General features: G+C 43.5%; 1 protein-coding gene across 2 annotated transcripts; it reads right to left on the bottom strand.

Moving 5' to 3' along the window:
- Positions 1 to 1960: 1960 nt before the first annotated feature.
- Positions 1961 to 24137, bottom strand: DENND10 (DENN domain containing 10). 2 transcript variants are annotated; one of them, XM_044240616.1, is made up of 9 exons: positions 24050 to 24137; positions 21352 to 21548; positions 18630 to 18709; positions 15258 to 15406; positions 13996 to 14107; positions 11097 to 11197; positions 7293 to 7400; positions 5757 to 5851; positions 1962 to 2914 (listed from the first exon to the last, which is right to left on the bottom strand). In XM_044240616.1, the coding sequence occupies exons 1-9, from the start codon at positions 24102 to 24104 to the stop codon at positions 2738 to 2740; spliced, it is 1074 nt and encodes a 357-aa protein (XP_044096551.1). In that variant the 5' UTR covers positions 24105 to 24137; the 3' UTR covers positions 1962 to 2737. The 2 variants fall into 2 exon arrangements, with proteins under 2 accessions (XP_044096552.1, XP_044096551.1); XM_044240617.1 differs by lacking the exons at positions 18630 to 18709; positions 24050 to 24137 and having other exon boundaries at positions 1961 to 2914; positions 21352 to 21437.
- Positions 24138 to 24379: the final 242 nt, after the last annotated feature.

Genomic DNA, 24379 nt, shown 5'->3' with positions numbered 1-24379 from the left:
CTGTCCTCTGGCTCCTCCAATCCAGTCCCCAGCCTGCTCTGACAAATACTTCCGTAAAAGCCTTGGAGGGCTTCCCAGTGCATCAGTTCAAGTCCAGAATCCTTAACAGGCAGGCGAGAGCCTTGACCATACTCAACTCTTGCACTCCTTTTCCTCACTCTTGACCAATACCCTGTTCCTCGTATGGACTATGGTCTTTCCTTCCTGGACCTTCATATCGCTGTTCCCTGCCAGGCTAACTCTTGCCTGTGCATCAGGTCTGACTCGGACATCACTCCTTCCAGGAAGCCTTCCAGGATTCATAGTATGAATTCGTTGCCCCTTCAGTGTGCTCCCATAGCACTCATACTGTATCTGGCACTTGCCACACCACGGCAGAACAGCCTGTTTGTTGTCCCTGAGCCCCCAGTAAACTGTGTGCCTGGGGCAGGAAGTGTGTGCTGTGCATCAGGGAGGCCTCAGGATACAACACCATGCATGGCAGAGTAGGCACCCAAACACTGGCATACTGGAAAAATATTTCCAACATACCCTGCCTCAGATCATCAAGGACTCTATCTGTGGCTTTCAGGCAGGGTTCCCTAGGCCAGAATGATGGTTGTCTTAACACTTCGTTAAAAGGGTTTCACAACAGCCTAGAAGAACAAAAAATGTTCTACTGGACGCCTGGGTAGCTCAATTAAGCGTCTGACTCTTCATCTCAACTCAGGTCTTGATCTCAGGGTGGTGAGTTCAAGCCCCACATTGGGCTCCATGCTGGGCGTGGAGCCTACTTAAAAAAAAGAAAAGAAAAGAAAAATTCTACCAGATGGCTCAGTATTGCCCTAGGTGTACACTAAACAAAATTAAAGAACCAAACATACAAAGGCCCCAGGTGGAGGCTTAGCCACTATCAGATGACGGAGGCTTAGCCACTATCAGATGACAGAGCAGAAATGCTAGGGCATCTTTTCAGAGGAGAAACACTGAAGTGCCAGGCCTAGGGAGTGGGGAGGGAGAAGGGTGAGGGCAGGGAGGGGGGTGGGGGGGTGATGAGCCAGGGGTGGAAGAAGGGAGCCCAAACCCCTTGACTTTCAAACACATCTTGTAAGAACTCCCCAGCATATCTGCATTGACCAAAGGGTTTTATCTTCGAAGTGGGGAGAATTACAGAAAGAGGGCACAATTCTTCAGCTCCCTAGAACTGTGTTACAGAGTATCAAAATATTTCCATTTTATTTCTCCATCATAAATCTGTAATTTTAACAATGTTGATCATTAGCTGATAGAGTAATACAAAAAATGAGGGAGATAAAGATGTTCATATTTGTTTTCATAAAGTGCAGATTTAATTTTCAATTGTTTGCCTTAGAAACATCACCTCATTCCACATCCTCCCCTACCCTCACCCAAGGAGGGAGAGGAAAAGGCTATTTTTTGTATTTTTACTCAAGAAATGTCTAACACAAAGAATAAAAGAAAGATCTAATAAAGACAAGATTTTTTTTTGCAAACATTTCTCTTGGTAAGATTTCTAAGGACAACAGTAGTGAGTGTAAAATAACCTTTCATAACTAATTTGAATACACAGAATAAAATAACAAATACAGAACTTAGACCTCCATGCTTATTTTGCAACTTTTAAGTCTCCAATTATGAAAAAGATACATAACCTGAACAAGAACGGTTACCTTAGTATGTGGCCAAATTACTTTTCCTGAAGTCTGAAGACACTCTCTGGTCCTGGCCTTGGCAATTATGGGAAGTTGCTATTCCATTCATACAGACCTTTACATCCAAAATGGGCATCTTATTTTTTTTTTTTTTAAAGATTTTATTTATTTATTTGAGAGAGAGAGAGTGTGAGAGAGAGCATGAGCGAGGAGAAGGTCAGAGAGCGAAGCAGACTCCCCATGGAGCTGGGAGCCTGATGTGGGACTCGATCCCGGGACTCCAGGATCACGCCCTGAGCCGAAGGCAGTCGTCCAACCAACTGCGCCACCCAGGCGTCCCCAAAATGGGCATCTTATTTTACTCTACCATATAATCACTGGCATCTTTTTAAAAGAACATTGCTAGCAACAGGGTTAATTAAAGAGTACTAGTGGCTTCAGTTTGCCAAATGCTTACCTCTGCGACAGTATAAATATGGATTATTAAAGTTGTCTACTCAAGTATAAAATCTATGCAAAATCCTCACAATATAGGCAAAAATGTTCAAAGGCCAAGAAAAAAAATTCTCTTCTTTTATAAGAAAGTGCAACTGCAGGATCTTTTCTGAATGATCTCCTAGACTGTTCTGCAGAAAACTTAGTTTGGCTCAGAAAGTAGAGTTCCTCATGAGGAATAAAAGTTCTTCCTAGAAGAATATGAAGCAAAATTTTGGCAGCTTTCTGAAAATAAACTGTTAGTTGGTGGCTACGCAGTAGACAACTGGAACTTATCATAATGAAGGCTTTTGGGTTTGCTGTGATTTGCACAAGAACTTGGCAGAGCTTTTTCTCTCTTACTCCAGGATGCCACGCCGTTGCTAACGTTATACAAAGTAGTTACGGCACTTTGTCCAACACTGAGCCCAGGCAGGAAATCAATCAGAAGAAAATCGGAAGGGTTTTCATACGTGCTTCAGGACTCTTTCAGGTCAATCGCAATACTTCCAAATAAACCATTAAAAATATAACATTTTGTTATTTTCAGTATTTTACATAGTGGATAATCGTGGTGCGAATGATCATTCATTCGTGATACGTCATCACAATCAGATTTTCAGCATCTGCTCCGCTGCTGCGAGATGGTAAAGGAAGTTTTCTGTTGCTGGTGGAAATCGTCTTTGCTTTAGGGCCTCAAAATTGAGAACCAGCTTTTCTCCATCACCAGAAACTTCTGAAAATGGTTCCAGGTTGGTGAAAATTTCTCTCGTTTTTAGGGAAATATCCTTCAATGGAACAGGAAAATATGAATCATTGTTGCATTCAAAGAGAATCCTTCCTGATATTTTTAAGTTTATCACACTATAAGTTAGGAAAAATGAAACAAACTTAAAAACCACTTAGGAAAACCAGTGTCCTGTTTTTGCCATTTTAGCCATTTTTAAGTGGATGATTCAGTGCCTTTAAGTACATTCATAGAGTTTTATCACTACTATCCATTTCCAGGACTTTTTCATCCTCCCAAACTGAAATTTTGTGCCTGTTACACAGTAACTCCCCATCCCATCTCCAACTCCTGGTAAACACCATTCTACTTTTTGCTTCGAAGAATTTGCTTACTCTAGGTACCTCCTATAAGTGAAATCACACAGCATGTGTCTGGCTTCTCTCACTGAGCATGTTTTCAAAATTCGTCCATGTTGTAGCACAGGTTAGAACTTCATGCCTTTTTTTTTAAGATTTTATTTATTTATTTGACAGAGAGAGAGCACAAGTAGGCAGAGAGGCAGGCAGAGAGAGAGAGGAGGAAGCAGGCTCCCCGCTGAGCAGAGAGCCCGATGCGGGGCTCGATCCCAGGACCCTGAGATCATGACCTGAGCCGAAGGCAGCGGCTCAACCCACTGAGCCACCCAGGCGCCCCAGAACTTTATGCCTTTTTAAGGCTGAATAGTCTTCCACTCCATGCATGAGTTTGTTATCCATTCATCCACGGATGGACATTCGGGCTATTTTTTAACTACCGGCTACTGTGAATAGTGCTGCTATGAACCTGGTGTACAAGTACTTATCTGAGTCCATTTCTGATTCTTTCTCACATAGATCCAACAGAACTGCTGGGTCTATGGTAATCCTGTGTTTAACTTGTTGAGGAACCCTGCGCTTGTTTTTAGGACACACGTCCTCTGGAAGTCCTCTGTTGCCTGGCGTGAGTGACCCAGCACCTGTCACGTGGGCTTTGCTCCTCCTTACTGACTGACAGCACTTTGTATGGCTGAGGAGTCACCAGAGCTCACATTAAGTCATGTCTTTTTCTTGGTTTGTTAACATCATTCATTCATTCAAATATTTTCAAACCCCTACAATATGCCAGGCACTTTTCTCGTACATTATACCGAGTCACCTCTGTATCACTTTGAGCCCATAAAAAACACACAAATTCAAAACTCATATTTATACAGTTAACCAACACTGTAAAGAGTCAATGTTTTGGGGGCGCCTGGGTGGCTCAGTTGGTTAAGCACCTGACTCTTGGTTCTGACTCAGGTCATGATCTCACAGGTCTTGAGATCGAGCTCCGCATCAGGCTCCCCACTAAGCAGGGAGCCTGCCCCTCCCTCCACCCACTCACACTCGCTCTTTCAAATAAATAAATCTTAAAAAAAAAATTAAAAAAAGTTTTTACCCAAATGTTGACAGAGGGATGGATGGGCAATGATGATCCCCATGGAAGGAGAGGAGAGTCTCAGTGTTCAGGTCCTTAGGACAAGACCTGCCCACTCTTCCTGGCCAGAGCAGCATGGGCCACCAGCACTGAACAGAAAGAACAGTGCTGCTGCTGGGTTCTTCTCAAAGTGCTGCTGGATTCTTGTCAATGCCTCTTCAGAAAGCTGTCTGACCCCTTCTCTAACATTCTCTACCTTGACCTCTTGTTCTGTCACGGCATTCATTCATCATGGCTCGCAGTGATCTGGCATTAACAGAATTTTCTATTCATCTACTCCAATAAATACAGGCCACAAAGGCAGGAGACTTTGCTCCCCACAGTATCCCCCTTGCCTGATGCCCAAACACTGACAAAAGAGTCAGTGTTCAATTCATATCTTCAGGGTAAATGAATGAATAAACGGGGGAAAGAGGCAGGTCCAACCAGGTGAGTAGGGCCTGCTTATCGGGGGAGCCCCCGGAGGTGGCACAGGTGCAGACAGTGGGAGAAAATCCTTCCAGGCCTCTGGCCCCCACAGGATGACACAGGGGCCAGATGAGCCAGGATTTGGGAGAGGCCAGGCTAGAGTATATCCCAGGGGAGAAGCCAGGAGCGGACTGTGGTGCGGAGGAGGGGCTCCATCACCACATGGAGAGACTTAAAGACACTCTCTGACTATCCCAACCTGGCAAGGGGAAGGGGCGGGTCCACACAAACACCATGGTCAGCTTGACAAGTAGAGCCCGCAGGCAGGTAGCCCCCGCTGGCGGCCGGCCAGCCCTGCAGGGTGCGATCCCAGAGTCTGCTCACTTTGGCAGGGATCTGATTATATGCTTCCTGATGTTCTGAACACAATACATCAAAGCTAGATAAAGATGCTCTAAGAAGGGAGTTATGGTCAAGAAAAGCATGGGGCATATGCAAAGAGGTGCTGCTGTGAAGAATCTTAAGGACTATGTTAATAAGGAGTTTGGGCTTTTATTTGGGGTAATAGTAAGCTCATGAAACAGAGGAGCAAAACAAACAAACAAACAAGTGGTTCTCTATATTCCCCTGCTCGCTTTCTGACCAATTTGCACAGCAACCTTCTCTTTGCAACGTGTTCCTCCATGAAAATTCTGCTGGGGGCACGGAATGCACTGGCTGGCCCACAAAAGCATTCCAGACCACTGGGAAGTTATACTTCCCACTAGGAATGCTGGCCTTCAGCACCGGTCCCCTGTGAACATGTGTCCCCAGAGCCCGCTAACTCTTTGGCCATGGCGCCCCTCACCCGCTCATCCTCACCAGGGCCATCCTGCAGACCCTCATCTGAGCATCTGCCCCCTGGCCGCTCAGAGTCCCGTGCATTCCATGCAGCCCCGCCGCCCCCTGTGCAGCGACACGGCTTTGGGACTTTCAGTGTCGGAGCACTGAGGACTTACCTGTATAACTTGGCTGTCTGATTTCTCAGGATCTTCTGCAGACTGAACAATGAGCTGGCCAATGTCTTTGTGCAGTTTGCCCATTGTCATAGCCTCTGGTGAGATGAGTACATGTGTGACTATTTAAAAGTTTACATAATAAAAACCATGCCATCCACCTGAAAAGGTCAACGATCACCCAGAGGGAACTTTCAAAACCACCTATAACCTCCCACATTTCCATCTTATTACTGAGCACAAGTGGGACGCTGTGCAACAAGGTGAGGTATAACCATGACTTATACTTCATGTTCAAAATAAAAACTTCTCTGTCACTCCAAGGACCAAACCCCATTCATGTAATGCTGGCTGGGATGGGCTCGTTTTCTAGAATCAGAGCAGCCGCAGGCAGCAGGGAGAGGGCCGCCCCCGCCCCCGCCGGGTCCTAATGCTTTCCCAGTTTCAGTGGCCCCGGCCCCTGCCCCGGGAGCTTTACAAATGGCTCTTACCAGTTGGTCGGAAGGTTGTGGGTTATTGTTAAGCTGTTTAACAAATGGCTCTTACCTTCATTCCCCTGGGCTTACTGACACACCCTTCAAAAAGATTTTCCAACGCAGGAGTCCCGCTCAGCCCTTGTGTGCTGCTACATTTCTACACCTCTTTTGATACTCTGTCCTTCAAGGGGTGGAACCCGGTTCCCCTCTCTTAAGTGTGCACAGGACTTCATGATTTCCTTCTAACCAACAGAATATAGAGGAACTGGCGTATGACTTCTGAGACCAAGTCATAAAACGCACCGTGGTCTTTCTGTCTCTCGGATCATTTGCTCCTGGGGAAGCCAACTGTGGTGCCATGAGAAACTCTAGCTGCTCTACGGAGAGGCCCCCGTGGTGAGATCTCCTGCGAAAGCCACACGAGCTCACTCAGAAGTCGAGCCTCGGGAAGACAGCAGCCCTGGCAGTAGCTTGACTGAATCCTCAAGACAGACCCTGAGCCAGCACCTCTCAGCTAAGTCGGTCCTCAGACTGAGATAATAAGTATTTGCTGTTTTAAATCACTAAGTTTAGAAGTGATCTGTTACGCAGCAGAGAATTAATACAGCTTGTTTAAACAGAGATGTGGAGGAACGAGATAAGGAGACTATCTTATTAATGACATGGATTGCATGGCCTAAGCACCCCGAAGGTATCAGTACCATGGCGAGGCCTGTAAGAACAAACGCTGTGTTCTAGACACAGAAAAATCCCTCCAGTTTCAGTACAGCAGGCTACGCAGGCCCTCAAATACCAGTTTTAGAGGATCAGTCTGAAAAAACAGAACTGGTTAAGGCAGGCCCGGGGGAATGGGTGAAACAGGCGAAGGGGTTGAGAGCACACTCATCCCAGCACGCACCGTAAGGTGCGGAACCACTGGATCGCTCCCCGGCACACCTGAAACTAACCCGACACGCTGTCAATTACACTGCAATCAAAAATGTTTAGAAATGAATTAATTTTAAAGAGTACAAGTGCTTGGCTGACATTTTGTATCAACAACAGAGCAGGAGAGAGAACTGACCTTTCGCAAGCGGAGCGATGGTGATCTCGCTATCCGCCAGGTTCACGAACACGTCATAGAGGTCTGATCTACTGCTCACCTCCAAGTCCACAAACCCAGCGATGTAACCTGCATTGTGAAGAGGACTGACATTACCGGAGTAGGAACAAGTCCCGCTGTGAACATATGAGGAGAGAACCGAATCTAAAAGCTCAAAAGGTGCTTTTCTTCACGGCTTTATTCAGGGTACGTCAACAGCCTGTGGCATTTTCTTAAGACTTCACTATTGTGGGGCACCTGGGTGGCTCAGTGGGTTAAGCCTCTGCCTTCAGCTCAGGTCGTGATCTCAGGGTCCTGGGATCGAGCCCCGCATCGGGCTCTCTGCTCAGCGGGGAGCCTGCTTCCTCCTCTCTCTCTCTCTGCCTGCCTCTCTGCCTACTTGTGATCGATCTCTCTCTCTGTTGAATAAATAAATAAATAAAATCTTAAAAAAAAAGAATGAGCAGACCTGTGGAACTGAGGCTAAAAGAAGAGCTACCAGACTTTTCAGATTTCACATAGCAGAACAATTAAAAACAAAAAAAAAATTTTTTTGAGGACCAATTTATCAATGCTAAGGTTTTGCTTTACCAAGAGAAAACATTAAAAAACAACAACAACAACAAAAAAACAGTGACAAAAACAAAAATTTAACTGCAGGCCAGGCAAACACAGACTCACTCACTTGAGAAACTGTGACATATGACAGAAATGACACTGATTACTGGAGAAAAGAGAACCCTATTCACTAAGTAGTCCTGAGCCAAGTGGCGTTCCAGCTGGGAAAAAAATTCCAAACTCACTATTAAAAAAAAAGTAGTTCTAGGTAGTACATTAAAGACTTAAATTGGGAAGAAAAACACTCCTTAAATTTTTACAAAATTTGCTTCTACCCTTGGTATAAAGATTTTCTTAAACAAAATATCAAAACTAAAATCATAAAAGAAAAGTTTAATAAATTCCAACACATTAAAGTTAGGATTTCCAAAGTAAGGGGATGGGCAAAATGGGTGAGGGAGATGAAGAGGGATCAATTTCTGTTACAAAATAAGTCAGTCTCAGGGATGAAAAGTACAGCATAGGGAATACAGTCAATAATACTGTAATACCTTAATGGGGTGAAAAATGGTGAGTAATTTATTATGGTGAATGTTTCATAATGGATGTAACTGTCAAATCACAACTTTGTATACCTGAAATTAATAGCGGATGTCAACTATACATCAATTAACAACAAAACCAGGGGGAGCGGCGCCTTGGTGGCTCAGTGGGTTAAGGCCTCTGCCTTCGGCTCGAGTCATGGTCCCAGGGTCCTGGGATCGAGCCCTGAGTTGGGTTCTCTGCTCAGCAGGGAGCCTGCTTCCCAACCCCACCGTCTGCCTCTTTGCCTATTTGTGAGCTCTGTCTGTCAAATAAATAAATAAAATCTTAAAAAAGAAAGAAAGAAAGAAAAAAAACCAGCGGGGGAAAAACATGAGGGATACAAGGTAAAACAAGATTGTAAAATGTTCACAAATGTTAAAGTTGGGTGACAAGTACATGAAGCATATTATACTTAATAAAAAGTCTAAAAAATTTTTCTATTCATTATAAGATATGAGAATAAATAAAAAACCCACAAACTCAGAGATTTTTTTGAAGCATATATAACCAACAATGGGTTCATATCCTGAATATATAAAGAATTTCTATGTATCCATAAGAAAAACAACCCAGTGGAAAAATATGTAAAAGACAGTTACTTTGCAGAAGAGGAAACACAAATGGCAAAAACAGAAATATGTTAAACCTCATTAGGAATCAAGAGAATACAAATTAAAAGCACACAAAATAACACTGTACAGCCACCAAGTTGGCAAACATTTTAAAGTCTGACAGTAACCAAGAGTTGTTGAGGACATGAAACAATGGGACTTCTCCCCTGTAGAGGGTAAACTGGTACAGTTTCTGAGGAAAACATTTGGCATCGCCCTGCAGCTTGAGGACCTGCACACCTTATAACCCGGAAATTTTACTCCTCGCCGTAAAACCTAGAGAAAGTCTTACATATGCGCACCAAGAGACCCATAATAAAAATGCCTATAGTAGCACTGTTTTGTTTGTTTGTTTTTTTAAAGATTTTATTTATTTATTTGACAGAGATCACAAGTAGGCAGAGAGGCAGGCAGAGAGAGGAGGAAGCAGGCTTCCTGCTGAGCAGAGAGCCCGATGCCAGGCTCGATCCCAGGACCCTGATATCGTGACCTGAGCTGAAGGCAGATGCTTAACCCACTGAGCCACCCAGGCACCCCAGCAGCACTGTTTAAAAGTGAGTAATGAGAGGGGTGCCTGGGTGGCTCAGACCGTTGAGTGAATGACTCTTGATTTCAGCTCAGATCGTTACCTCAGAGTCCTGGGACTGAGCCTGAGTGGGCTCCGCACTCAGTGGGGAGTCTGCTTGACATTCTCTCCCTCTGCCCCTCTCCACCCTCCCACTTGCGTGCTCTCTCTCTCTCTCTGAAATAGATAAATAAATCTCATAAATAAATAAATAAGAATAATGAGAAAAGTCTGAGTGAATAAACTTTGGCATATCACTTAATGGGATTCTATATAACAGTGAAAATGAGTGAAACTACAAATATTCACATGAAAACACATAAATCCTGGGACACCCGGGTGACTCAGCAGTTAAGCATCTGCCTTTGGCTCAGGTCAGGATTCCAGGGTCCTGGGATCAAGCCCCACATCAGGCTCCCTGCTCTGCGGGAAGCCTGCTTCTCCCTTGTCCACTCCCCATGCTTGTGTTCCCTCTCTAACTCTCTTTCAAATAAATAAATAAAATCTCCAAAAAAAAGAAAAAAAAAAACATAAATCCTACAAAAATATTGTTAAGCAAAAATAAAACAAAAACCAAAGCACAGGACACAGAAGAATTCATTCATCATGAACCCACATATATAAAGTTAGTTTAGTAAAACTAAACAATATATTATTTAGAGCTCTGTGTTTCCGTGTATGCGGCTAGAGAAAGGGAGTGAGGAATGAGATGGAAGGCACATGAGATGCTTCAAAGTACAAATAGTATTCTACTTTTTCATCTCTGGTGAGGCTGTGAGTATTCTTTCTATTCTTTTATAACTTGCACAAATATTGCACATCAGTTTATATGTGAGAAATTTTTCATAATTGAAAAAGCAAAAACAAAAGCCCCTACTATCTATCATCATCATTATCACTTCATGAAAGGATCTTTTAAGACCACAGAAGTAGAAAGGGCATGATATCCTTAAATTTAAAGAAACAAAAACAAAAGACTACATCACCACAACTACAGATATAAATAATACTGTTATTAAGTTGTTCTCAGAATCTTACCACTGAAAATTTTTATACAAGAGTAACTACATCACTTAAAAATAATTTTATTTTTCCTTTGAGAAAAAAATATGGAAAGGCACAAAATAAAGTCTAAATCAAATAAATCACTGATAGGGAAATTTTTAAAATGAGAATTGCATAAATTAAAAATAAATCGTATTTGGTGATGGTTGTGCAAAGTGAATGTACTTAGTGACTCTGAATTATATCCTTAAAGATGACTATGATGGTAAATTTTATGTGCAATATTTTACTGCAATATTTTAAAAACTTACAAATAAATTTTTTAAAGGAAAAGGACTGGTTGCATTTACCAAAGAAATAATAAATCATCGTTATTCCCTTTAAGAATGCAAAAATACTCCCTCAAACCAACAACAGCCCTGGCTATCGTCAGGTTGAATTTCACTGAAATGCTGTGTCTACCTGGGCACATCTGCAGGGCCTCCAGCTCCTCCGCGTGGAGGTGCACATAGGAATGAAGTATGGTCCAGTCCTGTCGATGCCACACCAGGGCAGGCAGAGTCCTGGGGAATAAGGCAAGAGCTCAAATGGTTGCTGGCACTGGCGTGACTCAGCCCACTCTCCCCCCTCCTCCTCCCCAGAAGGAAACTGGCTACCAGAGGCAGAGCAGAGAAGGAATGCTAAACGTGCTGATGCCTCCAGGCTTCCAGGCTTCAAGTTAAAGTCATGCAATGTTTTAAACTCTGCCTCTTTTGGGTCAGATGAGCTGCAGAAAGCTCAAGGTGAAGTTTCAAACGATCTCTGTGGGGGGCATGGAGCAGCGCTGCGGAAGCTTCCCTCCCAACCCCTACTCTGCAAATGGCCACCGGCCATGGGCGGGAGTCTAAAGGTAGGATCCAAAGCAGAGCCCCACGAGCAACAAAAATTTTTGTAATTCTCATTTCACATTTAAAACTCCAATGCGGGGTGTTTCGGTGGTTCAGTTTTAAGCTTCTGCCTTCAGCTCAGATCATGATCCCAGGATCCTGGGATTGAGCCCAGCATCGAGCTCCCTGCTTGGCAGGAAGCCTGCTTCTCCCTTTCCCACTCCCCCTGCTTGTGTTCCCTCTCTCGCTGTCTCTTTTTCTATCAAATAAATAAATTAAAAAGAAATAAAATAAAAATAAATAAATAAATAAAATTCCGATCAGGGGCTCCTGGGTAGCTCAGATGGGTTAAGTGTCTGCCTTTGGCTCAGGTCACCATCTCCTCCTGGTCCTGGGATCTAGCTCCACAGGGAGTCCGCTTCTTACTCCCTCTCTGCCTCTCCCACTGCCTGGGCTCTCTCTCTCAAATGAATAAATCAAATTAAAAAAAAAAAAAATCCCTACCAAACTTGCAAACTACTTTGTGTTTGTTTCTATACAAGACAAATTTCTTAAAAAACTTCCAATAATACAGCTCCTGCAGGAGGAGGTGCTGAACTTAATAGTGATTTGGTGAACCCGCTGGTGCCCAGCCATGTATTTCAGATGCTGTGGACATCCCAGTTTCAGAGCATAAATGTAGAGGAAAAGGGTAATTGGGTGACAAAACAGAGGCTTCGGGGATCAGAGCAGAGTGAAAGTTCCGGCCCTCTCACGTAAGATCTGAGCCAGTCGCAGTCCAAGCAATCATTCCCGACGTGCACACAACGGGCAAGGTGCATGCCAAGTACTTTCCAGAGAGTATCTCCAATCCTGACAATAAGCTGACCAAGTGGGCACTGTTATCTTCATTTTTCAGATAAAGAAACAGAGGCTTAGAAAACTTAAGTATCCCGTACCTGGTCACAGAGCTAGGAGGGTGCCCTCCCAGGACAGGTCCTTCTGACTACTAAGCCTTCTTTTTCCCATTTTCTAACTGGTAGCCTTTTGGAGCCTCAATTTTCTCATCCGTTAGAGAGGGCAATAATACTTCCTTGCAGACTTGTGTCGTAAGTAAATTTAATAATATAAGGTGACTTACACGACACCTGGCCTACAGTAAGAGCAAAAGCTAGGTCCTCCTGCTTTTAAAAAAGAATCTATGAATAAGTTAGATTTGGTAAAGAAAGAAACTTTTTAAAAATCTTTGTTATAAAAATAAGAAAGGGGGGCAGTAAGTACCGAACTCTTTTTTTTTTTTTTAAAGATTTTATTTATTTATTTATTTGACAGAGAGAGATCACAAGTAGGCAGAGAGGCAGGCAGAGAGAGAGAGGAGGAAGCAGGCTCCCCGCTGAGCAGAGAGCCCGATGCGGGGCTCAATCCCAGGACCCTGGGATCATGACTTGAGCCGAAGGCAGAGGCTTAACCCACTGAGCCACCCAGGCGCCCCAGTACCGAACTCTTAATTTGTCTCAGGTCATGATCTCAGGGTCTTGAGACGGAGCCGCACGTCAGGCCCCACGCTCAGTGTGGAGTCTGCTTGCTCCTCTTCCTCCCCTTCTCCCCCGTGTGTGCGCTCTCTCCCTCTCTAATAAATAAATAAAATCTCAAAAAAAAAAAAAAAAAAGAAGAGTCTGTGATAAAAGTGAAAAAATGGATTACTTAAGAGTGGTCGTGGGGCGCCTGGGTGGCTCAGTGGGTTAAGCCGCTGCCTTCAGCTCGGGTCATGATCTCAGGGTCCTGGGATCGAGTCCCGCATCGGGCTCCCTGCTCAGCAGGGAGCCTGTTTCCCTTCCTCTCTCTCTGCCTGCCTCTTTGCCTACTTGTGATCTCTCTGTGTCAGATAAATAAAAATCTTTAAAAAAAAAAAAAAAAGAGTGGTCGCTCAGTCATTAAGCGTCTGCCTTCGGCTCAGGTCATGATCCCAGGGTCCCGGGATGGAGCCCCGCACTGGGCTTCCTGCAGGGCAGGATGCTTGATTCTCCCTCTTCTACTCCCCCTGCTTGTGTTCCCTCTCTCGCTATGTCTCTATCAAACAAATAAATAAAATCTTTTAAAAAAAAAAAATAGGGGTCAGGAACCTGTGCTCATGGATTGGCTGCCGGTATTCACACATAAAGTGTAGAACACAGGTGCGCTCATTCATTTACATATGCACTGGCTCTGGCATTTTGGGGTTGGGACAGACACCCTATGGCCTACAAGCCTAAAATATTTACTGTCTGGCAAGGAACAGTTCAAACTCCCCGTTCTAAAGTATTCAAGTTTCTAAACTTAAGGAAGAATCTGCCTAAATTCAGTGACCTTCAACAACTAAATCTCACCTGAAACATTAGACCAAAATGGCATTTCACTCATAGCCTAACGCGTTCTATTTATTCCAAATGTGCAACAGAACAGAGCGCATAGGAACGCAGACTACCCCAAATTGGCTGCCAACAAAGCCTCCCCTTTTTAATGACCAGAGACGATACCTGGTGAACTCCTGGACAGCTTCTATTTTGGGGTGATAGACGACAATTCTTTTCTTTAGCATCAGCGCTGTATGTAAGATAACAGTTTCCATTCCAAACTGAGATACAATGTCTTAAAAGACAAGAAATTAAAATGTCAGTGCGTTAAATAATATGTAAGGAAATAAAACTGGAAAGGATTCTTTCCAATAAACACTGAGATTCTTTTCTATATACAGAATACAAAAATATTCTCAATACAGAGAACAAAGAAGCACCTTATACCCTTGATGGGCATAGAAATCCCTACCTGCTCCCTAGGATGAACGCTATAGTAGCCTAAACCTGCCCCCAAGAGATTCTGGGCTGGCTGCACAGGAGAAGCCAGAGTCACAAGAAAGCAGAGTAAATGATATTTAAAGGAACCAGCATCTTTCCATCATGAAAAATCCTTAAGTTAAAAAAAAAAAAAAAAAGTGCACCCTTTGCCCTCCGCCCTTGACACACACACGTCATGACTTAGATCCTCTTGAGAGAGCTGGACAAACCTAAGACTCCAACGGGGAGTCCCGCTTTGAAACAGTCTGGAACAGGAGGATCAAGAGCAAAGACAGTGCTATGGGAGGGCAAGAATGAGAGCTAGTGGGAGCCTCAGAGCTCCCCTCTCCTCCCTTTCTAAGAAGCTTGAAGTCTGTGCTCAGCCCCATACTGCCATTTTGGATGCTCCAGTAGGAGAGAAAGGCCGGGAGTTCGAAGAGGAACTCTGGGCCAGGGGCTGGAGCTCTCCACATGGAAGTAGTAACTGCTAAAATGTAAGGACAGGAACACTATGGAAGTCAGTGGTGACTCAAGCTGTGAGACGCCGCTTTCCCATGAAAGAACAGTTCTGTACTGTCAGAATCCTACGGAAAGGACCACCACAAAAATCTGCCTTCCCACGACAGCATTCTAATCAAATAAGGCAATGTAGAAGTTGAACTACCCACCTGTTTAGCAAATAAAAATCACACAGATGAAAGCATATAGGAAAATGGATTCTCAGAGCCTAATGGGGATTGCCCTGGGCTTGGGGAGATTATTGTTGTTGGGATGGAACGATCTAGGATGGGGTTTTGTTCTGTGCTTTTGTTTTTCAGCTTTTTGGTAGCCTTTTGGAGCCTCAATTTTCTCATCGGTTAGAGAGAGCAATAATACTTCCTTGCAGACTTGTGTCCTAAGTAAATTTAAGGTTTTTTGGTTGGTTGGTTGTTTTTTTGTTTGTTTGTTTGTTTTTTGTTTCTTACCTTTGATGGAGCCTGCAAGATAAGCCTTTCGGGCATCAAAATCCTTGCTAAGGAAAGAGCCATTTTCTTCACTCTGGCATATCCCCTTTGTGAGAACTGCAATGTAACTCTCCATCATTTTAACTGGGCTCCCATGTTTCAGGTACATTCTGTAAGAAAAGACAAAGAGCAACCATGCTCTTCTTCAGCATGAACCACATAGAGCAGTGCAACCCCAGGCCACGTGAGGGTCCTTGTTACAAAATCTGAGTCACCTTGCCAATATAGTTCTGAATGCCTGAATCTGTATTCCTAGACTACTTCTAAAATTTAATTTGAAAATGTATCCAAAAAATAACCACTCAAGAGACCTTCAACAATTCCTGGAAGGTGGCTTTCTGTTTGTATCTGGGGAAGCCTGTTATGGTCCACTCAGGCAAGAGAATGACCTATGGACTTGTTGAGGCCCCATTATTCTTAAAAATATGGTATACTTATCTCTCTGTATGTCTTACGTTTCACAAGTGGTGTTTCTAGTCAGAACAACTCTATCTTATCACTGGGACTTCCTTTGACAAGGAAGGAGTTTTGCGTTGTTCACAGAGAAAGCACTAATTATAGAACCTATATTTATTATCAGAGTTCCCAGAGGTAGCTATATTTAGATAATTAAGAAACCAAACTCCTTTAAGTTTCTGGTGATAAATGCACTCTAGATCTATTCATCATCAAGTTCCAGAAAGTGCTGACAGGAAACTGGCTACATTTATAGCTCATTTGTGAAATCAGTCCCTTCCCCTAAAATCTCTCCCAGTGAATAACTAAAATCTACACTGCGCTTGAGAAGCAGCCTCAGCCTACTTGGGTCTTTTAGTAGCTAAAGGGATAGAAAACTGGAAAGAAAATAAAATCATGGTTTAAAACACATCAAACTGAAAGTGATATTTATTGTACATTAAGTGAAGAAAAGTAAGTGTTTTAACTACTAACCAAATTTTGTCGATCATCATTTTTTAAATTTTAATGCACAAATTGAGAAAGAAAGAAGGTAGAGAACAATGACTATGTAAGCTAACATATATATAAAATAACTGAACCCATGAACTCACACACACATTTCTATATGGAGAAAATGTCTCCGTTTGGAGGTTGGGGATAGGGGAAAGAAGGGACTTACTGTATACCTTTCTGTATTGCTTGTATTTTTTTACTATGTGCCTACATTACCACCACCAAACAAACAACACACCATTAAAACTGTAAGACAGATAAAGGGGCGCCTGGGTGGCTCAGTGGGTTAAGCCTCTGCCTTCGGCTCAGGTCATGATCTCAGGGTCCTGGGATCAAGCCCCACATCAGGCTCTCTGCTCAGCAGGGAGCCTGCTTCCCTCTCTCTCTCTGCCTGCCTCTCTGCCTACTTGTGATCTCTCTGTCAAATAAATAAAATCTTTAAAAAAAAAAAGAAACTGTAAGATAGATACGATATACGGTAATGAAGAAGGGAAACAGAGGAAGGGTAGTACGGTAAAACTACTTTTTCCATGACAACCCCGGGCCACGAAATACTGAACAGAGGGAGCAATTCCCCCAAGTCGTTCCACAGAAAAAAACAAAGTCCAACTTAGGGGGAACTTACACCGATGGGACGGCCATAGCCACAGGCTGTCTCATGCATGGACAACTGACTCTACGTGTGTAGGCAACCCGGCTTCTCTGCCCCCGCCACTAGCTGGAGGCACAAAAAGATGAAGGCGGTCATGGCAAATGACCCGGACCCCACATAGGGAAGGAACCCCTTCCCATGGCAACCATAAGCAGCATGCAGAAGGCATGCCTGCCTGTTCCTCTCCCCCGAGATGGAAGGGAGCCCCTCCATGGTAACCTCAACATCACTGAAAAGTGCTGTGTGCCTGTGCACACAGACACAGCAGTGAGGAGAGTAAGTGTGCATGCATGTATACGTGTGTGTGAGAGAGCACGTGTGCGTGCAGGAGTGTGTGGGTATATACACAAGTGAGAGCAAGTGCAGTAAGGGGTAGGGGCAGAGAAGGTGGCTGCCAATAGCTTTGAGTCCTCATTTCTCCTAAACCGTGACAGGAAAAGAGTCCAGAATGCAACAATGCCATGGCACTAGAGAAGCCAAAGAACCCTTTGGGCTTCCTCTCGGGCAGGAAGTGGGCTCTAAAGCAACCTTACATTCTGGGCTCCCGAATATTTCCCAGTGAATTCAATGGGTAACCTAACCTGGACCCAATCCAATGAAATGAGAGTCCAATATTTGTTCAAAAACAACTTTGCAGAGTTTTTAGCTCATGGCTTCTAGATGGTGTCTAGGAGATAACAATCTCCTTTGGTGTCAGTACCATAGTAGCAGACAACTGTTTACACCCCACGGTGAACTATTTACCTGCAACTTATCTTCAGAGAGCAAGAAGCCTCTTTTATCATGGCTGGCTGCAAAACCGGTGAAACTTCATTTTGTCAGAATATAACCAACCTGAAACCCTTAAGTAATGAGAAAGTAGACTTCTGCTACAGATAGATATATATATGAATGTGCATACACAAAAAATGGCAAAAAAAAACCAAGTACATTTATCAGGCTTATAGTGAGAAAAACAAAAACAAACTTTTTTTGTCGCCCACCCCAAAACTACTTATTGGGCATAAGCCTGAGGGGTGAGGTTGTTACACATAACAGAATTACGAAGTCTATCTTGTGACAACAATATTAAAAAAACAAACAAAATGTGTCAAAGCCCTAGTTAGGGAAAAACCAATGTCCCTGACAAATAAGAAAGATTTCATTAACTCTTCTGCATATACTTACCAAGGCAAGAAAGCAGATTGGTATATCTTATGTAATTTTTTTCAACATCCAGGATGAAACTAAAGTTTACCCGAATCACAATTAACCAATTCCTTAGAGTCTCAGTTTCTCAGCATTCCAGCTGAGAAATACTTTCCAGGGCTTTAGCATAATTCAAAATGCCCATTAATTTTCTCCAAAATGACTCCCCCACACAGACTTTTACATTTATGAACCAGCTTATTGCTTCACCAGCATTTAACTTATCCATCTGCTAAGGAAAGTTCTAAACTGGAAGTTAGAAGCAGCAGAACAAAAGCAGCAAGTGACTCAAATTCCCCAGGAACTGTTTGTAAATTGCTTTTTCTCCTCCCTTCTACCATTTTCCCAAATAAGAGGAGCAGTGTCATCAAAGCAGAAGAGAAAGTTCCTCTTTACAAAACAGTTTCTGGAGGGCAAGTAAAGATTAAGTTGGGGAGGCAGAGGGCTGAAATTTGCTTTGTTGGTGTAGAAATCTGTTATGTAACTATTGAGTAAGATCTTCATTTTTGTGTGATAGCATTCAATACAGTTTTCATACAGACCTACACAATATCCTAGTGAAGGCGGCATATTTCTCTGGGTTAAAATCTTTGGCGGTCAGAACAATAGAAAAATGAGTCACCTGTCCAAAAGAAACAAAAAAGTATACTTTTTAAAGACACTTTCGCAGATTTAATTTTTATTACTATATTCTAGCAAACCTCTGTACAAGACAGATAGGCATTAACAGGAAAAGATCAAAATGTAACCAAGTTTTCACTTGCTTCTTTATACTTTTATGTTCACATACACATGCATATAAAAGGCATACACTTATATATACATAAATAGTTAATTTCCTAGATAAGAATGTAATAATTTGAGTTAAAATTTTTTTTAAAATACAAATATATTTTAAGTATCAAAAATGTGAGTTTTCATTTAAATTTCCCTAACCTCATCAAAGCAGAATTAGAAATGCCATTAGACCGACCAATTTATCAACTATTAATTAATGAAATAGGAGAACAGAAAACAAAAATACATACAGTAAAAATCACACAGTTCCTTGGGGCACATTAGTGGCTTAGTTGATTAAGCATTTGCCTTTGGCTCAGGTCATACCCCAGGGTCCTGGGATAGAGCCCCACATCAGGCTTTTGCTCAGCGGGAGCCTGTTTTTCTACCTCCTTCTGCCCCTCCCCCTTCTCATGATCTCTCTCTCTCTCTCTCTCTCAAATAAAATCTTTAAAAAAAAACCAAAAAACAAAAAACACAGGGGCACCTTGGTAGCTCAGTGCATTAAGGCTCTGCCTTCGGCTTGGGTCGTGATCTCGGGGTCCTTGGATTAAGCCCCCCAATCAGGCTCTCCGCTCAGCAGGGAGCCTGCTTCCCCCCTCTCTCTGCCTGCCTCTCTGCCTACTTGTGATCTGTCAAATAAATAAACAAAATCTTTAAAAACAACAACAAAAAACAATCACACAGTTCCTGAAATAGTCAATTCTCTGTAGAATGTTATATAGTCTAAAGCACTGTTAAAAGAAGCTTCATTTATCTATATAAATTTCTGGTAATCGTATACCTATTATTTCTACTAATGAGACAAAAATAAGAACATTATAAAAAGTAAAGCATTTAAAGGGCACCTGGGTGGCTCAGTCAGTTAAGTGGCTGCCTTCAGCTTAGGTCATGATCCCAGGGTCCTGGGATCGAGCCCCACATTGGGCTCCCTGCTCAGAGGAGAGCCTGCTTTTCCCTCTCATCTGCCTACCACTCTGCCTACTTGTTACTTGCACTCTCTCTGACAAATAAATAAAATCTTTATTTAAAAAAAAGTAAAACATTTAAGAAATTTATGAATTTAAGAAAATTATTATGAATAACATCATTTTTAGAAATCATATTTTAAAGTGTAAGAACTATCTCTAAATCTTGCTGTTCTTCAAACTGAAAAACAGATTTGAGATCAATGTTGCTATTGTTTGGCAGACTACAGGCAAAACACAGATAAATCTACTTGAGGATACATTAAGACCTCTCAGCAAGAACTTAATGAACATAAACCAAAGCTTCTGTAACACACTGAAAATTATCTTTTTTGCAAATTTACATTTTCTAATTATGAATCTGTTTTGGCTTAAACCTCTAGCATTTTTTTTTTTTTTTTAAGATTTGATTTATTTTGAGAGAGAGTGTGCACATGTTGGGGGGGGGGAACAGCAGAGGGAGAGGGAGAGAAGCCACCCTGGGGTTCAATCTCAGAACCCTGAGATCTTGACCTGAGCCAAAATCAAGAGTCAAACACTTAACCGACTGAGCCACTCAGGGGCCCCAAACCTTTAGCAGTTTTAAATAGCTGCCTTCCTGTTATTTTACAAGTAATTCCTTAAATTTAAATGGGTATTTTGGGGCACCTGGGTGGCTCAGTGGGTTAAGCCGCTGCCTTCGGCTCAGGTCATGATCTCAGGGTCCTGGGATCGAGGCCCACATCGGGCTCTCTGCTCAGCAGGGAGCCTGCTTCCTCCTCTCTCTGCCTGCCTGCCTCTCATCTCTCTCTGTCAAATAAATAAATAAAATCTTTAAAAAATAAAAAATAAAAAATAAATGGGTATTTTAGACATGCTTCTTAGAATCTGGTTATTTGCTATAAAAGTAGCCCTAGAAGGTAAAAGAAGTCCCTACCCAGGAACATGCAAGGAGCTTAGCCACTTTCTAGTATTTCTTTTCTTTAAAAAAAACATGCTGGGTGCTTGGGATTAGGATCATCGTGGCCCACAATGACTACATACTGGTTTCCAACATGTCACATTGATACTGTTCATATCAAATGACATACACAAAAAGCCTACTGAATACATGAGTTTCCTTACTTCTCCTTTCCATTCTTAATAATATCCTTACCATCCACAAACAAATGAAAAAAGTTTTCTTCATTATGCCAAGGATTTTACCTTTTAAAAGTTTTTAATTATAGAAAAGTGTTTCTTTCCACTTTTATTAATCACAGTCATGACTTTGAAAGTACTTCTACATTTCTAACTCCAACAGAGTATAACCTGGAAAAGGCTTCACTATTCCAACCACAGGGTCAGTCATATTTTACACACTGACAAATGTTTACAGAATAAATGAGAGTGAAACCTGAAACGGAACATTCCCAGTGAAAATCGTATTTAGTATTTTTTTCAAAAGTGTATTGTGAACAATGATGACTAAAGCTAAGAGTTACCGGAATGTGACATCGCTTTAAATATTTTTGGTCATTTGACCTTTATGCAGTCATACCTTTATCAAAACTGAAGAATCTGGAACTTCGACTGTTGTGATATAAAACCATGTTCTTCTATACTGACCAAAAACAAAGGGATGGAGAAGTTTGCTTTCATCTGTAAGGCAGCATTTTCTCAGCAGTAAATTCCTTAAAGTTGCTGTCGTGGAAGGGTAACACCACACCCACAGAACTTCTCCATTTGTGTCCTTTTCTACGGTGGAAAGATGGTCACTGTGAGAATGTCAAACAGCAGCAAGGAAGTGAATTGATTGGTTACTCAGAAGCACTTAGTGGAATTAGTTTTAACATTCCATTTCATGAAGCATCCTGGAGCACTTGTGACCCCAAATTCCCACCTACCTCTACTGGTCAAATTATCTAGCTCTCCTGATCTTGAGTTTTAGGCCGCCTGAGTAAAAAGCTTTTATAATAAATCATGAATGAGTATTTAGCCTTACAGCTTTGGTAGAGGTCTTCCCCTTTACCCTTCCCCTCCCTCACAAATTTTCATAAACTCATCATTACATTTTTTTTTAAGATTTTATTTATTTCTGGGGCACCTGGGTGGCTCAGTGGGTTAAGCCTCTGCCTTCGGCTCAGGTCATGATCTCTAGGTCCTGGGATCAAGCCCCGAATCGGGCTCTCTGCTCCGTGGGGAGACTGCTTCCCCCTCTCTCTCTACCTACCTCTCTGCCTACTTATAATAATCTATGTCTGTCAAATAATAATCTATGTCTGACAAATCTATGTCTGTCAAATCTATGTCTGACAGAGAGCGACACAGTGAGAGAGGGAACACAAGCAGGGAGAGTGAGAGAGGGAGAAGGAGGCGTCCCGCTGAGGAAGGAGCCCAACAGACAAGGGGCTCGATCCCAGGACCCTGCAATCATGATTCAAGCAGAAGGCAGATGCTTAAGAGCTAAGACACCCAGGCGCCCTCATCATTACATTTTTATCTAGTGAGAAGGATTTTTAATAAATACATAAGAAGGGTTTATTAAGGACAAAACTGGGGATGAAGAAAGTGGCAAAATCTCTCTTAAATCATAATACTGCTTGTGCAAATTCTGTATTTAAAGTAGTAATAATAGTGGTTATGCCATCATGTATGCAGTTTCATCATCAAAGCGAACACTTTAATAACGCAGTCAGACTTTAGAAAACCAGTTACTGCACATATAGCAGTAAGGATGGATTTTTATCTATTCTATAGATTTTTTAAAAAACTTTTATTATGAAATATATCAAGCATATAGGGAAAAGAATTTTAAAAAATGAATTCCCCCATCTCCATCATTCAGCTCCAGCAACCAGACACACCTGGCTCCTCCTCCTCTCATAAGGAGGAAAGAGAGTTCTCCCCCCCATTATTTTGAAGCAAATCCCTTTTAAATCCGTGTCCATATGAAAAATACAAAACCTGCTGAATTGAAAATGATTGTAAGTCATTTTCGTCTTTGCTGTTAAATTCTGATAACAGAATTTATTTATTTATTCTGTTATCAGAATTTATTTAACCCAGCCTCATTCAGAAGTACCTTCAAGCAGGACTAAGATGCCTGAAATAATTAGGTTTTGTTTTGAAGCAGTTTGAAAATCACATCAGAAATAAATACAGGAAGCCATTCCCAGATAAATGCACTCCCCTGAGACACTGAAAAGACACAGTTTTGCTAAACGCAAGAAATGTTCTTCCACACTAGAGTTACAGAATGTTTAGGGGTTTGTAAAAATCTCAATAGAATATTATTTCAAAAGACAATGGCACTCAAGGAACCGAGTCATTCAAGCGACCCGGTGCTCGCTGCCGCCTATGGGATGAATGGTTCCCTGAAACACCCAACCCTGAAACACTGCACACGGCTCAGGCACACCCAACGATGCCAACGTACTTCCTCAACCACTATTTCCTCAAAACTGACCGGGATCCCACCATATGGGATTTTGTGGACACTCCGGCTACATGCATGAGCTTTATCTCATGATGCAGGATTCCTCCACTAGCACGAGTTGGGCTCCCCGTCTAATCTGCAAGGGTCCCAAACCCGGCTCCACCACTTCCTAGCATGCGTCCGGCACAAATGACACCCTGGGCCTCCACCTGCTTCTCCAAAACGTGGCCATCAAACATTACCTACACACCCCCGGGGCTGTGGTAGAAGTTTAACGGGAGGTAATTCGTGCCTATGTTCAGCACTCGGGCCGTCACAGTTAGCCACCGAGACTCGAACCGCTCAACCATACAATCGGGGCCAGCCGGGTGCAGGGCAGACAGTCACGCGTGGCTCCCCCACCCTCAGAGGTCAGCCCGGCCGCCTCCCAGCTGCGCGGCCCTCCACCGACTTTCCGCCCAGCCCCCGCCCCGGCTGTGCAGCGGCCCCCTGGCAGCCTCCGGAGCTCTGTCACCCTCGATGTCCGGCCTCGTTTGCAGCACCGGGCGTCCGGAAGGAAGCCCGGTGTCCCTCCGCCCCACTGCCCGGCCAGGGCAGGTCCCACGCGAGACTGGCCCAGGGTCACTGGCCGAGTCCCCGCGCCGGGGAAGCCGGGCCCTGCAGCCCCCGGCCCAGGCCCAACAGAGAGGGGGACCGCGACCTCCTCACCGCAGGTGGCGCCGGAGGCCGCGGGAGCAGAGACCGCCCGGGCCCAGGCGGAGGCGGAGGCGGAGGCGGAACTGGGGCGCGGGCCTGCGGGGCAGGGCGCCTTCGTCCTCACCGATCAGCCCAACTCCGAGCATCAGCTGAGTGTCCGCCGGCTCAGCCGCAGCCATTTTCCACCGCCACCGCCGCTGCTGCAGCGCAGGGCTCCCAGCAACCCGCTCGCAGGCCCGCCCCTGCTCCAGGGCAATGCCCACCCCGGCCCCGCCCTCCATCTGGCCCCGCCCTCCTCCAAGACCCCGCCTCCTCCCTGGAGGCCCCGCCCTTGACGGGCCTCCACTTCCCGCTCCCCACTCACCTTCAGCCCTTTGGCTAAGAAAAGAACCTCGGCTTCTGCAGCTTCCCTTGCTTCCTCTAATCCAGATCTTCTTCTTCTTCTTTTTTAAAA

This window comes from Neovison vison, chromosome 2, assembly GCF_020171115.1.
Source record: "Neovison vison isolate M4711 chromosome 2, ASM_NN_V1, whole genome shotgun sequence".
NCBI lineage: Eukaryota > Metazoa > Chordata > Mammalia > Carnivora > Mustelidae > Neogale > Neogale vison.
The sequence above is the reverse complement of the archived record's forward strand: the minus strand, read 5'-3'. Positions and strand labels throughout refer to the sequence as shown.

What these genes read in the sequence shown, in the direction of transcription:
- DENND10 (XM_044240616.1), bottom strand. Translation starts at nt 24,104, where the DNA reads ATGGCTGCGGCTGAGCCGGCGGACACTCAGCTGATGCTCGGAGTTGGG. An exon ending in GCTCGGAGTTGGGCTGATCG is followed by an intron (nt 21,549 to 24,049) that starts GTGAGGACGAAG and finishes TTTCCACCGTAG; the next exon opens with AAAAGGACACAAATGGAGAA. An exon ending in ATTCTTCAGTTTTGATAAAG is followed by an intron (nt 18,710 to 21,351) that starts GTATGACTGCAT and finishes TCTTTTGGACAG; the next exon opens with GTGACTCATTTTTCTATTGT.